General features: G+C 43.7%; 1 protein-coding gene across 1 annotated transcript; it reads right to left on the bottom strand.

Moving 5' to 3' along the window:
• Positions 1 to 13673: 13673 nt before the first annotated feature.
• vgll3 (vestigial-like family member 3) lies at positions 13674 to 15800 on the bottom strand (the record flags this gene model as incomplete). Its single annotated transcript, XM_080838912.1, has 4 exons — positions 13674 to 13714; positions 14025 to 14549; positions 14821 to 15133; positions 15675 to 15800. The coding sequence occupies 4 exons, from the start codon at positions 15798 to 15800 to the stop codon at positions 13674 to 13676; spliced, it is 1005 nt and encodes a 334-aa protein (XP_080695038.1).
• Between the last annotated feature and the right edge of the window lie 481 nt (positions 15801 to 16281).

The raw sequence follows: 16281 nt of genomic DNA, 5'->3' as shown, positions 1-16281 counted from the left end.
ACCACCTTAAGTACCACTCCTTCATAAGTAATGGATTGCAGATGTGCTGGGAGTTGTCAGAGTAGATTTCTTAACACTCAAGTTCCGAATGCATATTATCTGAAATACACCAGAATGTGCATCTTGTGATGCAGAGAGAATTTGCACAAGTCTATTTTTAGACATTCCCTGTGACATATTATATCACTGTTGACATTACACTTTAAAAGGAGGAGTCACCCACGAGGTTTGTTTTGCACTTTGGGACTGCATCGGTATGTTGCATGTCAATTGCCTCATGTCAGTAAGAGTTTATTTAACTTGTAATAGTCCTGTGCGCTTGATGAAAGTGCAGCAATATGCTCAGAAGACACAGGGTTGTGTTTTGATGTTGAGCTCGGAAATAGTACGCAAAATAGCTTCAGATGACTCATGTAGACATAGATGGCAGATGCCCATGACATCATTTACAATGGTTATCATGGAGAACAGAAACAGGACAAACACTATTTATACTGCATGGATTATGGCTGAAGTCTTCCCCATGGTGTGGCCCAGGCCTATGTGTGGGAAGAGTAGTCACTGGTCTGTGCCCACACTGGTCGCTAACGTGTGAATATCCTGACAACAGGCAACAGGACTGAGTCAAGGCCAACACAGGAGTGAGTCCAGTCCCATCGTTTCAGTCTGTCTCTCTGTCACCTTGTGCTGATCATTGGAAATATAAAAACTGAAACAAAGGATGTTCTGTCAATAACAGCCATGCCTTGATAAACACATGGGTCGTATCTTGTGTCTGTTCAGCAGTGTTGTGTGCAGAGATGGGCAGTTCATCCTCATGTGAGATTTGAAACAGTCAACTCTTGTATTCACATTCAAGGCCATACGTGCATGGGAGTCATGGTAACACATCCATATTGTGGTGATATTCCCTATAGTCTACATTCTACAGCATACCATTTGCTAAGACGACGAAGTCCTACCGTTTCATTGATAAAGATATACCAGAATAGACTGATTTGCAGCTTTTCACATTGATTTCACATGATTTCACATATTTTCAATGTTTCTCAAGGTGAGCAGAGATAGCAAATAATGGATCACGTGCCTCACATAGAATTTAGAATAGAATAGAGTTAAATGCTACCTCTCTATGGCCTTTAGCTTCTATAGGATGACTTTGCTGTGGAGCAGGATGGTACAACAGTAACACATCTCCTGGAGAAAACTACAGGGAAGCTGGGGATGTCACTTGCATATAAGACTATGAGACAAATTGGAACAGTTTTAATCTAAAATATCTTCATTAGGGAAATAAACTAATTTTTAATTTCTGTCATATTTGCACCAGCTAATGTTTCCTTTTTGCAGTTAACAAACCCAACACTTTTAATCTTGCCATTAGAGAAAATAACAGATTTTGAATTTACTCATCTTAAGCTTTCGTTCATTTGAAATAATATTTTCTATTGACAGTTCTAACAACAGTTTTAATTGAATTTAGTAATCTGTTTTTCACTCCCTTCAACACATTTAGTTTCTACACTCACTACCAGCACTGTGTTAATCTGTCGAATAACGGATTTTGTGACAGCGAGAGGAATTCTTGATAAGCCCTTGAGGACTGAAGAAGGCATGAGGGAGAATGTTAGCAATGCAGAGCATTCACAACAATGAGTAGTGTCAGTAGCCAGGCCCCACAAAAGCACTGTTCTCTCAGCTGTCAAAGACGCCATTGTGGCATCAGGCCACTAGAAGCAACCCGCCAAGGGCTTTTATCACGCTGGCATTCCACGCATGCTGCCCCCTGACGTAGAATGCAGCTCGCCTTCCTCCATTCATTTCCACTTTTCATTTTTCTTCTTCTTCTCTGCCCCCCCTCTGTCCTGTTACTCACTGTTTATATGGAGCTAGTTGGACAGGGGGCTAAAATGGAGCCTGACACCTTGTAGTCTTCCCCTCTCCCTCCCTCCCTGTCTGAATTTGTGACGCGTGACGGATTCTGAGGGGAATGACACCTCTCTGGGATGTTGTCCGTCAAGTGTGTCAAAGCCACTGTTAGACATGAATACTCCATGCCGAGTTGCACGACAGCGGAGATTGTAATCTCTTTGCGGCGATGAAGGGATAACAAGAGCTTTATCCTGATTATCCCTCACTTGCCTCAGATGAGCTGCCTGTAGCCCAGCAGAGGGGGACCCCTGAACTAGATAAGACGGCTCAATTCTGAGGGGGAAGTGATACAAATTGGCTACTAATTCCATTGTCTATCGACATCCCCCGCCCCAACCTAACCTCATTGTCTCGGTGTCCAGTTTGATTCCTGTTGACCAAAAGGGCCTCTCCCTCCAAGGCCCAGCAAGGCTGCTTGTTCTGGGGAGGCCTACCTGCTGATGGGCTGTCAAGGCTGGGGCTGCACTCAGGGCTGAGGGGGTCCTTCATTAAATGAGCTCCCCTGTGGCTCAGGCCTCTGCCGAAGCGACAGCAGACCCGGCCCTGCATCAGACTGGCCGGCCCCCTGCTCCACACTCTCCCACTCCACTTACCTCCTTCCTCCAGAAGCCCATGGAATGACTGATTGACAGGTGTTTCAGGGGGATGCTGTCGGAAAGACATTTTACATATGTGAGATGCCACCCCCCTGTCATGTCCTCCATTCCAGGCCGCCCATTGTGATGCCGAGTGCAGGTGGCAGGGTGGCGAGAGCGGAGCAGAGCCCAGAGATGGGGATGGACGTGAGAACATCTCAGTCAACGGCATAGATAGGAGTCACTGCCACGGGAAAGCCCAAGGGGTGAAAACCTTGGTTTGGTTTGAGGATAGGATGGAAAAAAGTGGCAAAGGTGAATGCCAGACTGTATTATTGTGGTGAGTGAGATTGGAGTGAGAGTGAAAGTGAGAGTGAGAGTGAGAGTGAGATCCCAGTTGGTAGTTTTATTTGACATTTTAGTAACTGCCTTCTGTTAGTCTTTTACAGGAGCTGTTGGATTTACAAGTTGTAGAGTAGAGTGGGAGCTGGAATGTGTTGGGCGATTCATGAACACATAATAAATCAGGTATAGAATCATGAACACATAATAAATCAGGTATAGAATCCTGAATATCTTTACATAGATACGTTAACTATTCAGAGCGATGACTATTTTCTTTTATTGTCTTTCTTTCTTTCCTCCTTCATCTGTCTGCACCTCTGCTTCTCTAAAATGCATGTTTCAAGGTCTAAAGTGTCACAGTGTTCAGCTGATGGGATCTTCTGCAATAAGCAATCATTACTGTCCAAACATCTGCCCTATGTGATGAACATTTGGTGTGAATCTAAGGAGCCTCGTAGGCATTCTTCACTGTTATCAGCTGCTTGGGAGCTAAATGAAACTATTGCTCTCACACTTCTACATGCAGCTCAAAAACCTGAAAAGGTTAAGTACATTCAAATCACTACCCATTAAATTACGTAATGCTTGTCCTGTTAATGAGATTTAATCTGGAAATGTGACAATATTTTGACTGATCGCTCTCTGTGATGAAGCTCTGGACTGGCTCTAACTCAATTAGGTGACAGTGATCATATTGCTGAGGAGAGGGAGTGCGTGGGCTGCCTGCCTCTGTGACGGCTGCCGGGGTGCTTGTGTGTTTAGGGTGATTTCTGTTGGTGGGGTGCTGTCACAGAACATCAAGTCAAAGAAGGGACAGGAACAGGAACAGGGTGAAGAGACTGTGGCACACACAATAGTGACACATATCCTCGGTGCGGGTCCTATCAATAGTGACACATATCCTAGATGTGGGTACTCTCAATAGTGACACATATCCTAGATGTGGGTCCTCTCCCTCATGGATGGAAGTGCAAGCTTTTGGGAGTCCTATAAATATTTTGCACAAAGGGCCTAGGCATTCAGTTTCCATGAAGGACCTAGGCATTCAGTTTCCATGAAGGACCTAGGCATTCAGTTTCCATGAAGGACCTAGGCATTCAGTTTCAATGAAGGACCTAGGAATTCAGTTTCCATGAATCGGCATTTGTGCAGTGACAGGCCTCACTGTAATAAAATAGGCCATCAACATATGTTGTGGTTATGAGGATGTCTAGCTCTAGTTTTCTCTGTCTGATTTAGACACAGTTGACTCCTCTCTACATTATATCCCTCTAATCAGATTTGGACTGAAGTTGGGTGTCTACGTATATGTCTGAGACTACATATTTACTCTGGGATATGGTGTCATCAAACTGGAACCAGTTGAAAGAGAGCGCACTGGACGGAATTTTCTCATAAGCAGTGGCTTATGGCTAAGACAGTGTGTTACATTGAGTCACTCAAATGGCAAGGCCTCAAACTGAATTTTTGTTTACTGTTTCCGTTAATATGTTCCATTCCGAACATAATGTTTTTTAAACTAGTTAGATACATTTTTTACTAAAAAAATGTCACATTGCAAACCAGGGTTGAAAAGCATTTTAGAATTCCTTTAAAAGGGATTTCAAATTCCTGATACCTTGAGCTACAGTGTGGCATCAGTCCAGCAGCTACTGAGTATAAGGATGATGCACTATATTCAAGAAAAGTGCAATTGTGCTATCCTCTGGAGATTAGATCCTCTGGAGATTAAAGCAGCAATACAGAGTTTCTCGCCCAAACCTAGTAAACTAATTACCTAAAAGGCATGCAATAACCTTGCAAACATCACCAACAGCCCAGCTGACACTGATATAAGGTTGCCAACACACTATCTGGTGTCTTTTGGCAGTTTAGCTGGAAATATCATGCACGTGAAAGGTTTTCTTCCATTGTACCAGCCTGTTACACAGAACTACATAGGGCATCTCCTGGATGGCTAGTGGGTAAGGCACAGGCATCTGTCCTTCACATGACCATATGCTATCCAAATGAATTTGAGGATGGTACCAAAACTAGTTGCCTGTAAAACGACATCTCAAAAAGTTAACTTTTGTTTATCTTTGCTTTAAAGCTACCGATATACTAAAGACGTGCTTCTTATATTACCTATAGCAAATAGCTCATAACGGTATACAAAAGAGTAACAACAAGATTATTAACCAATGCTGCTAAATAGCAGCTGTGTTTCAGAACATTTAATTAAAAAATGTCCATTAGGTTCCTACGTTTGGTTTGTGTTTGGATTGGGCCTCTTTATCTTTACAGCATGAAATCACTTCTTATTCAATAAATACGTTCGTCAGAAATGGACATCACACCAATCTTTGTTTATTCTGTCTCTGTCTGTCTGTGATCTTGACGTACTGCACACTGTCCCCTTTCTGGTGCCTTCATGTTGCTTGGTCTTCTTCAACTCATCATCGTCTTCTCCTGTTAAATATATGCAGAATGCTATGCCTTCTGGTTGGATGATTTGCATTGCAGTGGCAGAAAACAGGGGGTTTAGCTTATGCAGTAAATCAGCTCTTGTCAAGTCCAGTCATTCGACTGTGAGCCCAGGGGAACCTCTGGCTGCTCTGCAGCTAGTGCTGATTGAGAAGGACAATGCACCCAGCAGATGTAAGGGGAACTGTGCTGGTGGAGCTGCACCCCAGTTCTCGCCACTGCCAAAACGCTGAGCCATGGAAACAGGTGGAGGGTGGCCACTAATCTCTTTTTAAGGTCCAGAAGTATTTCAGAAATGTGCCCGGCCGCTCTGTTATTCTTGCCTTTGGCTGAGCCAAACGGCTGCCTCTCATTACCTAACAGGGCTGTCTGAAGGACCACATGCCTTGTTTTTTGTGTGAGTCACTCATCTACAGTGGTCAAAGAGCTCCTGTGGATTTCTCTCTTTTTTCTTCAATGAATGACAGGACAGAAGGGAAACAACCTGCATCCTAGTGTCCTGTCTAGACTCAGGAGGAACTCAGGAGATCTGCTGCAGGAATGTTGAAAGGGGTGTTACTGGGCCTTTCTGTCCCACGACTGGGGATGGGTGGGGCCCCCTTAGCTCACACCTGCTCCTGTTGGCTTCCATCCGTCAGCAGGGCAGAGTGTGTTTAAACACACCCGGAGGAAGAGGGGAGAGGCTGGCAACGGCTCTGCTAATGAATCTCTTCCTCTCATCGGCTGACCAACAGGGGCAAGTGATTAGTGGCAGTAATGAAAATACTGGCCCTCTCGTTGGCAAGTGGAGAAACGCATGCTTGTTCGTGCCGTTATTGAAGGTGCCCCCCTTTGACTATAACCAGAACCCCCTCGCTCTCTGAACCACTGCCCTGCTGCAGGAACAAAGCTGGTTAGAGCTTTGGCTTTGAAAATGAAAAAATAAACATTGACAATAACTGTGTATAGAGTTTGACAATTTGGCAAGAGAGACTTTGTTTTGGACCATTGTGTTCCCTATGTCTTACCACCACCACCCCATTAGGTGTAGTGACAGAGGAGGAAGATGGATTGGTATCTGGATTGTGTATTGTGAAGTAATTGAAATACCTACACCATGACTGTTGATTCTGCAATGAGCTGTGATGTTAGATTAAATAATATCTTTTTTTGAAATCAGTCTTTGGAAAGTTTGACAGAGATTTGCCGTTGTGTACCTTGTGTGTACGTAGTAAAGTGATCTGGCCCCTCATAATACCCCAAGGTCCAACAACAATAGCCTCATCTCCATTGCTATGAATGAGGAAGTGGCCCCTGGGGAAGGAATGAGAATGGTGTTTTCAGTGTCCTGGAGAGACTGCATGGGGGGAGGGAGGTTGTTGGGACTGTCTTTCGCTGACATTTCCAGACTGTTGCTGACACTTCCCAATGTTTTCATTCAGACACAGGAAACCCAGTCAAGATGGCTTCCTCCTGTCGGGAGTTCTGGGTAATCCCTTGTAATCAAATGTGGTTTTGGCCTTTTTGGGGCTCACCTGTGTCTAAGTCTCCAATGCTGTTGTGTCACAGCTGGTCAGAACTAAGAGAGGCAGAAAACATTATTATTTCATAATAATCATTGTCCAACTACAGATGTGCTCCTCTCTGGGAGTCCTTTGTAAACACACTTAAAGCTTTTTTCCTTGTAGGAAATAAATACTTATTTGCTCAAGAGCAGCGATGGTACATTTATGAAATAGGTGGCATTGTGTGTGGGATACATATGATTTTATACTCCTTGATTGAATGGTGGTAAAACGAATACGCCATTTATTGAGTTCAATTAGTTGGGCTCAAAGCCAATCCTTTTCCATCTAGAGAAAGAGTCATCCAGACATGAAAAAACCGAGCAAGAATGGAGCAGTAAGTTGATTAAATCTCAAAATCCCTCCCCCTCTTGGCAATTAGTCTTGGAAAAGTTTAGGAAAGGTTTCGTTTTTTTTACGTATAGATAAACTATGTTTGACACTGGCAATGTTCCCATTGATTGTAAGAATCAGAGGAATTCTATGAACCACCATTGTACATCACTTCCTTTTGTGACTAAATCTCACATCTTTTACTTTTATTCAAGAGGTATGTTGGATCTCCTAAATATGAGCTAGATCATACCTAGACCATACAAGACTAGGCTGGGAGAGTAAGGGACAACTTCAGTACAATAGGTGAGGTTAAAGTGTTGGAAGCTAAGGGTAGATAAGGAAGAGAAGATGAACAGAGAATGATATTATCTTTCTTTGGGTGCGTTACCTTGCCTCGCTTGTCTTTCGCTTACTTCACCTGTTGCCTGGGGATATTTGATTGGATTAGAGCCTTGCCCATGCTGGAGGTAAAAAGAAATGGGTGCACACTTCTCCTTCCTCTCATCTAAAATGTCATTAAAGACCCAACCTTGGAGTGAGGACAGAAAGCACAGACATCTTCCCTACAGGAAAGGGCCGCTATCCTCTGGCCATTTGTTTTCAGTTTTGTCATCCTCTCATTTCCAGAAAGCCTCATCCCTGTGTGAACAGAACATTACAAGGGCACAGAAATGCTGCCATGCTTTATGCAAATGAGCACAAGCTGTGGGACAGGGCCATCCTTTCTTTGGATGACTTTCTCCGTCTCTCCAGGAGCAATACATTGTGGATTACACACACACACACGCACACACACACACACACACACACACACACACACACACACACACACACAACACACGCACACGCACACGCACACGCACACGCACACGCACGCACGCACGCACGCACGCACGCACGCACGCACACACGCACACGCACACGCACACGCACACGCACACGCACACGCACACGCACGCACGCACGCACGCACGCACGCACACACACACACACACACACACACACACACACACGCTCTCCAGGAGCAATACATTGTGGTTTGGAGCGGTCTGGGTAATAGAGATATTCCCTTATTGTCAGCGGTGGCCTTGCATTCCATTATGTCCTTTCATTAATGACATAAACTTCTGAAAGACCCCTTCTCATGCTTGCACTGTGTGTGCCCAGAGAGTGCTCATATATGAGCGCCATTATGACCAATCTGTAACCAGTCATACATATTTGATAAGGTCATTAGGGGTTCATTGAGTCTGTTGAGATGGGCGGAGTGGTGGCTGTCATAGAGGCGTGTGTGCCTCTCTCTTGGTGGGTGGCCTGGTGCAGAGCAGGTGGATGGCTGTTTAAGGAATGGCAGCTAATGAGAAAGGTCATCAGTGTTGACTTGAGCCCATGCTTGGATATATATTTAACTTTGATTAACAGCCATGTCAGCCACATTACTCAGCAGAGTACAGACACGGAGCACTCATTTAACACTGAAGTGCAAGTCGGTGTTTCTCTTTGATCTTCTGATTGGTGGACTTTATCATAATGTGTGTTTTGAAGGGTGGCACCAACACTGTGGGGGTATAAAAGCAGAAAACTAGGATCCTAGTTCATAAACAGCCGATGTGATTGAGCTTTAAAAGCCAAATGTCATTTACAGTCATTCTTTATATTGCTATAAACCACTAAATAGTTTTCAAATAAATCATGCCAGTGTGCAAGCTGAATGATTTTCCTAAAAGAAAGACATTCTCATAAAGACACGTTATAGGTCCAGTGATTTATATTTGCACGTACCTTTCAACTTCAATTCTCATTGGAAGATTAATTGGAAGATGAATTCATATTTGCAGGCTGCAAGTTGGTATTCTTCATTCCTTTTCTGTTTTATCCCATCGTCTGCTTCCTATTTCAGCTCTCAGGTGGCACCGTATTCAAGAAAACCGCCAATCAAAGAATGTGTGTGTGGCATAATACAACCATCATGCTCCATTTAATCCAACTTACAAAGGTGTTGACATGGATTTGCCGGAGAAAATGGACTCTGTCTTTAATATCTAAACAGTGCTGGAGAGTAGTGTTTCATCTTGGGCTGCTTGCATGAGGAAGGCAAATTAGTTTAAATTATTCCTACAAATTGGAAGAGAAGTTGGCATGTGGATGTGAGGGAGTAGATTAGCTTTAGATGGAGCTGGGGTTTATGGCTGCCATATGCTCTGGTACCTTCCGCAGACAGAGAGCCAAAATGAATGGAACAAAATAAGGGTTTCACATTTAGGCAGCTGGGATTGTGTTGGTGATTGTTAGACTAATCATCTGCTCAATTAGGCTGGAATGTGGATGAAAGATGAGAGAGGAAACACCGAGTGTGGTGGGGTCCACACTGTTTTGACAGCTCAACACACTGCCTGCCTCTTGACATGACAAATCTGGCCACCTTTAAGGCACTGAACTCTGCATGTGTGTGGTGTCCAGCTTGATTTAGATGTAACCCCACCACTTTGGGGAAAAAATGGGACTTCAGTGCTGCTCAACAATTGGGTTTTTAATTCCTCCTTTAGTACATACATTAGTATTTTCTTGGGACATGGCACCTGTGAATAATTGTTAGATCAGAATCATTTGTTAGATTCTTCCTGTAACAACACTCAGTTGCTTTGGGGGGTTTCTGTGCCTTTAAAGCAAAGAGACTGAAACAGAGTGTATCAGCAGCAACCAATCAGTAACCACAGCCCAGCGCTAGTGTGGTCAGCCCACACCACATATGGGTCTAGTGCAGTGGTGTAGTGGTCCCTGGAGAAGTGGGTATACTCTTAATTTAGCAATCTTTTTAAGCAGCCCATGCAGCACAGGATAAACGCCCTGTTTTGAGAAGTGGGTATACGCAATGCTGCCTGAAAAATAAGTGAATAAAATAAGTGGGTATACATCGTATACCTGCGTATACCCTGCGTATACCCTGGACTACACCACTGGTCTAGTGCCCACCAGAACCCAGGCTGGAGTCTGGCTGGAGGTCATTTCTTGAGCCCACTCCCCACCTCTTTCTCCCCCACTCACTTCCTGTCTAATCTTCACTGTTCTATCAATAATAAAAGCTGGAGAGTTTAAAAAGAGTGTATCATGGTGTGTTGAGGATGTTAAAACTTTCATAGAATGATTTGGAAGCAACAGGAACATAGGATGATTGTTGTCTAAACTCAACAGGAAAAGGCTTTCTCTTTCCTGTATAGCTTTGACCCCTTCTTGATTCATACACTATGTATTTGCATAAACACTAAGCATTTTCATGACCAAAAGTGAGTATATAAATCCTTCATTTGATTGCCACTTCATCCTATTTTTCTTAGAGAATGCTTTAGCTCACTGTGTCTGGATCTCCAGCTTTCCCACAATACTGACTCCCATTGGAATGAGAAAAAAAGCCTCCTAAAGGAAGTCTGATTTAAAATTTTCATTTACCATTGGGATTGGTAAAGAAGAAACAAAATGAGATTGAATGTAATTTAGGCAAAGCCTTGTTCACAGTACAATATGGATAATTGCAACACTCCATGACCAAAATAGAATCCAAATGGCTGGAATGATTGTCTCAATCAACATTCATGATGGCTCTGTTGGCCGATGTGAAAAAATAACCCAATACGCAAAAGCAACTCTGTTTATATCCATACACATTTAATCCATTAATATGGATTACATTCTGCAGGTGCTGATTCATTGTTCACGGTTGCAATTGATGAAATCTTTATTTTCACCTTGTTTTACCAAATTTGGTTTAGTCAATTGTATCTTGGGAAGTAGGTCGTCTGATATGTAAGCATAGGTGGGAAGACTTCTGTTGGTGCCTGTAGTGTGTGCACAGGAGAACATAGGGTCTGAATTATAATATCAGTACATCATATGCTAATTGAGAGAATACAAGTGGCGTCCTTTGATTCTTGCAGGGCTCCACTTCTCCGATGGCTGGTCTCCTTTGGGAGAAGACCAGTCTCTGAAGGGGCCAGAAGAAGACCCCAGGGCTTTCAGTGCTATCCTACATACATTACACAACATCACTGAACGTGATCTATAACCTACTCAGAAGTACTTCTCATCAGTGATAATATCGATGTTCACTGTGCTGTGATTAATGTCAGGAACACTTATGCCATAAAGATGACTACCCAACATCTGAACATAGCACAGAGAAGGTGCTCAGTGGTGTAGTCCAGGGTATACGCAGGTATACAGAGTATACCCACTTATTTTTCAGTCAACATTGCGTATACCGTGGATATTTTCTTTCCTTGTTTAACCCTTAAAAAAGCACTATAAGAGCGTGCTGTCCATGATTTATGCCCTCTGTATTATTCCTGTGGGTCTGTAGGTCAGCTTACAGTGCTGTGTTCATAAATAAAAAGTTTCAAAAAAAACATTGCGTATACCCACTTCTCGAAACAGGGCGTTTATCCTGTGCTGTATGGGCTGCTTTAAAAAAAAATGGCAAAATTAAGGGTATACCCACTTCTCCAGGGACCACTACACCACTGAAGGTGCTGCACTTTTATCAGGTCCGTCTCCATATTGTCTCCTTTGAGAGGCCCTTCATCTTCTGCTTGTGTTGTTTCATCATTATTGCTCTCCTTTCCTTTGGTGGCGCCCCAATAACAGCGTCTCTGGATCCCAATGAGAAAACTGAGTACCAATTAGCAGTGCATATTAAGTGGGGCATGTTTACCCTCTTGAGAATAATAACCTTCACTCAAAACTAACCAGTTTGTTATCCTTTAATTCAAGACCTCATTACATGTACCAACCAAATGATAGGAGGGACACTGAAAAAAACAACCATTTAGGGCACAGGTGCATATGTTAGCTAAAACATCTGCTTCATCCAAAACCCCTCTGGCTCTAAGCTGATGAAATAGTGTTACTATGTAGTTTAAGTTCTTTTGGGTGCAAAGTGTCTGTTAACCATGAGAGCGAACCCTATCAGAGAGGTTGGATGTGCACACTACACAGCCTACACACCTACATTAGACATCATTATCAACAAGTTCCACCAACATCCTCTGAGCAACATACCTTGGTTCATAGCTATTACAAAACACCTTACAGAGATCTCCAGGTTATTTAATTACACACATACTCACACAAACACACAAACACACACACACACACACACACACACACACACACACACACACAGGACATGAGGGATCCCAGAATGCCAGGAAACAGGGATTGCATATGCCACCTGGTCAAAGAGCTTCTTACTTGTCTGGCAGTCCCCTGGAGTCTCCCTACGGCTAACAGGCTTGATTGCTCAGCTGTCTGTAACGCTGAAATTAACAATGTTCTTGGCAAAGGGCTCACGCAGAAATATGTAGAGTTTCCAAAATAATGCTCAATTTCACACCCAGAGCACATATCCAGCGCTCCTCGCATTCTTTGGATAGAGTGAACTTTGGGTAGACCATAGACGGAGAGACATTCCAACACATTCCTCAGGCTTAATACAAACTGCAACAGCATGCCTGTGGTTTACACTGCCACATATGTTGTCTGCTCACAACCACTTGAACTGATTATCATCCCTCATATAGATTCAACTATCTACTAACCAGCCTTTATGAGCTTATCCTCACCATTTCATCTGTGTTCAGTGCAGTTTGGGTTCAAGTCTTTGGATTCATGGATGTTTCACAGGCAGAAATGCTTTTAACCGAATCTACAGAACGACAGAATCTTCTTACACAGAGTGTAGCTCTGTGTAAAACTAAAAAAAGGAATCCATCTTAAGAATCATTGCCAATACAACTCAGCAATTTATTTTTAGCTTTTAAAATGACATCATCGTTTCCAACAAAGGCACAACAACACAGAACAATATTAACACCTCAGCTAAGAAGACCTATATAACAAGATATATTACAGTAAATAGACATTATTTACAAATGTACGTATATACACACCTATACAAACATGAACACATAAACCACTCATTTACCAGTTCTTCATATAAACATACAATTCATGTGTCCCAACAAGAGGCAGTTCTTTTAACAGAACCAATTGATAGTTATACAAAACTGCAATGGCATCCCATTAATCAAGGCAATATGACCATTCTGTATAAAGGTAGTAAAATATACCTTTCAAGATCTACTCTCAGTAACATCCTTCATTTGAGATAGCTCTTTAAAAGGCCAAGTGGAAAAGCTGTCTTCCTGGAATCTTCTTCCCGGGAATGGTGCATGCACATACACCAGTCCAGAGATTCATCTCTTCAGTCAAGGAATGTTTTTGGAATGAAATCACTTCTCCTGTCCGGAGGACATTGCTTTGTGAGCCTCATTGATGAAAGAGAGACATCATTTTCCTTTTTGAATTCATTCCTTGAAATAGTGGAGGTCATTTACAGGAGAGGAGTCAGTTCAAAAAGAAACCCGGGCCATCTAATTCAGCCCTGTCTCAGCCCCGGGGCGGTGGGTATCCATTCATCCGTTCAGAACCAAACAGCTGCTTTTACTTTGTCCTGTTCGAGTGCTGCATGGAGACAAGAGAGACAAGTTTTAGGCATACTGCTATACTGAAAGACAGTGAAAACATAATTAAGCAATAAGGTTCGAGAGGCATTACTGTATCGTCAATAATGTACTGTTCGAGGGTGTTGTTAGGCCCGACGCGTACATTAAACCCTTGAACAGTACATTATTGACGATACAGTACTGCCTTGAGTACTAATTATAAATCTACATTCAGCACACCACCAATAAAGTCTGAGATGGCGGACAGATGGTAAATCAATCAAGTTGACAGACGAGGTGAGGGGGGGCTCTCCAGCAGCAGCACTCACCTGTTTCAAAAATATCCACCGAGCTGTGGAAGGTCTGCCAGCTAGAGGGTTGTGTGCTCCCAGGTGCTTCCAGGTCTGGCTTGGCCGCGTCAGTGTGTGACCCAGGGCTGCAGGAGGGTCGGGCTGCAGGATGGAGGAGCAGAGGGCTGAAGCAGGGCTCCAGGCTGGGGCTGTGGGGCAGCATGTGGGCAGGGTGGGTGTGGTTGTGAGGGTGGGCATGGCGTGGGTGGTGCACATGGTGGCTGTAGAGATCGTGCACGTGAGGGTGGTAACTCGCGCCGCCCTGAGGGTTCAGACCATAGGGCCAGGAGTCAGAGAGGCTCGCTGCGGGGGGGAGGCTGAGTTGTGGGAGGCCGTGCCCACTCCAGATGCCCGCTGGGTCTGTCGGGTGAAAGGCAGCTCCAGCGGCAGAGAAGTCCGGGTGCACTGTGGAGAGGCAGGGTGCCGTCTGGGAGGGGTAGCTGCTGCTCCACAGGGTGGGCGGTAAACTGCTGCCACAGTGACTGTCTGAGAGAGAGCTTCCTTCTGGAACACAAAGAGAGAGAGGGCATCAGAAACTGACCACACAACTAGCATAGCTCCAACAGCTCACCAAGAAGCCTGTGCATCTCGGTTATTTCAAAAGCATTTTATTATATTAACACTTGTCAAAATATCTTCTGTTGAATAAAAGTGAATGTTCTACACAACTGTCATTCCCCAAAGTAAGATAAAAGACTATTTTTGCTTGTCCTACACCTCAGTGTAAAATGATGGCTTATCATAGCATAGCTTTTAACATGAATCTGAAACTCACCTTTCCATAGTGGTCCTGTTGAAAGCTTTGAGGGCTTTGCATCACCGGTGAAAGCACTAGGCCTACTCAAAGCGCGGGAGAAGTGTTCGTCCACCTCGTCCCCAATGTTTCCTTGGAAGTAGGTGAAGACCACACACCTGGAGCTAAGGTACTCAGCCTCAGCCGGCTGTGTCTCTTTCCCCTGCAACCCTGTTCCGTCTGCCCCTGGCACCTCCTCCCTATGGATCTCCGGCTTCTGGGCTTGCCTCCCTTGGGCACAGTGTGCGGAAATATTCATAGATTCCTGCATCTTACTGTAAGCACTGAGCTTTTTCTGAACACAAAGGAAGAGAACAGGAAGGAGAAGTGTTACAAATAAAGTATGAAATGCATCAAAGTAATCAGAGAAAATGCAATGGATTTTTCACTTTGTAAAAAGTCATTGAATATTCACATGAACCATGATAGCCTTGGCACAACAGTACAGTGCCCTGGTATTGTTGTTATGCTGTCCAATGTCCCCCTTGATTTAGAAGTAGTTTATATCTTGTCATAGCACTATAATTTATATAATCAGAAAATTTGGATGCCAGAAACATATTTGCCTCTTTGTAGAGATTAGAGTTTAAAGAAGACGCCCTTTTGCTGCTGCTTTATATCTGAAACTCATTTTATCTAAAAATGTAATTTTACCTATAACATCAACTTCAGAAATCCCCCCTCCCCCCCAAACAATCGTATAAACACTGATGATTTTGACAAGCTGTTGAAACATCAATTACTCTAATGGACCACAACGCTCACAATACAACAACAGGTACAACACTAACAAAAATAAGTTTGGAATATTCTACAACTGTCCCGCTACCACTGACCTGTTGCTGTTGCTGGTACGCCGCCCTGTAAGCTGCCGCTGCCGCTGCTGGTGTCGCCGGCAAGTAATGATGAGCTCCATAACTCTGGTGATACATAACATCCAGGCAACTCATGGCAAGAGACATAAATCTCGAGAGGTTTCTGCAAAAGCACTGGTGTTGTGCTCCTCAGAGACAGATAAACGTTCGTGTCGTCATCCTACCTATATAAAACCGTGCGTAAACAAAGCCATCACAGCGAATAAAAGAAAGTATTAGCATGGAAACAAAAGTGTCACCATTGGAGATCAACCACCCACAGTTTACATATTGAAATGGCAGAGCAATAGTCACAAACACACGCGTGGTGTCCAGATAGCTGAAATTCTCAGCGCTCTGTGGATTGGAGGGAAGTTTGGTAAAAGATGACGCTGATTGGAAGTTTACAACGATACTGTAACACCCCTTCGGAGGCGAGAATAGGACCGGCGGAGCAAGTGGCGCAGCTGTTGGAATAGCCCTCGATTATCTATTCTCAACAGAGGCTAGAGTAAGTTGGTAGTAGGCTACATAACACTATTGCGAAGTTGTGCACATCAGCTTGTTTTGATCCTATAGCCCAAACTGC

Source organism: Sprattus sprattus, assembly GCF_963457725.1.
Source record: "Sprattus sprattus genome assembly, chromosome: 5".
Classification (NCBI taxonomy): domain Eukaryota; kingdom Metazoa; phylum Chordata; class Actinopteri; order Clupeiformes; family Clupeidae; genus Sprattus; species Sprattus sprattus.
The sequence above is the reverse complement of the archived record's forward strand: the minus strand, read 5'-3'. Positions and strand labels throughout refer to the sequence as shown.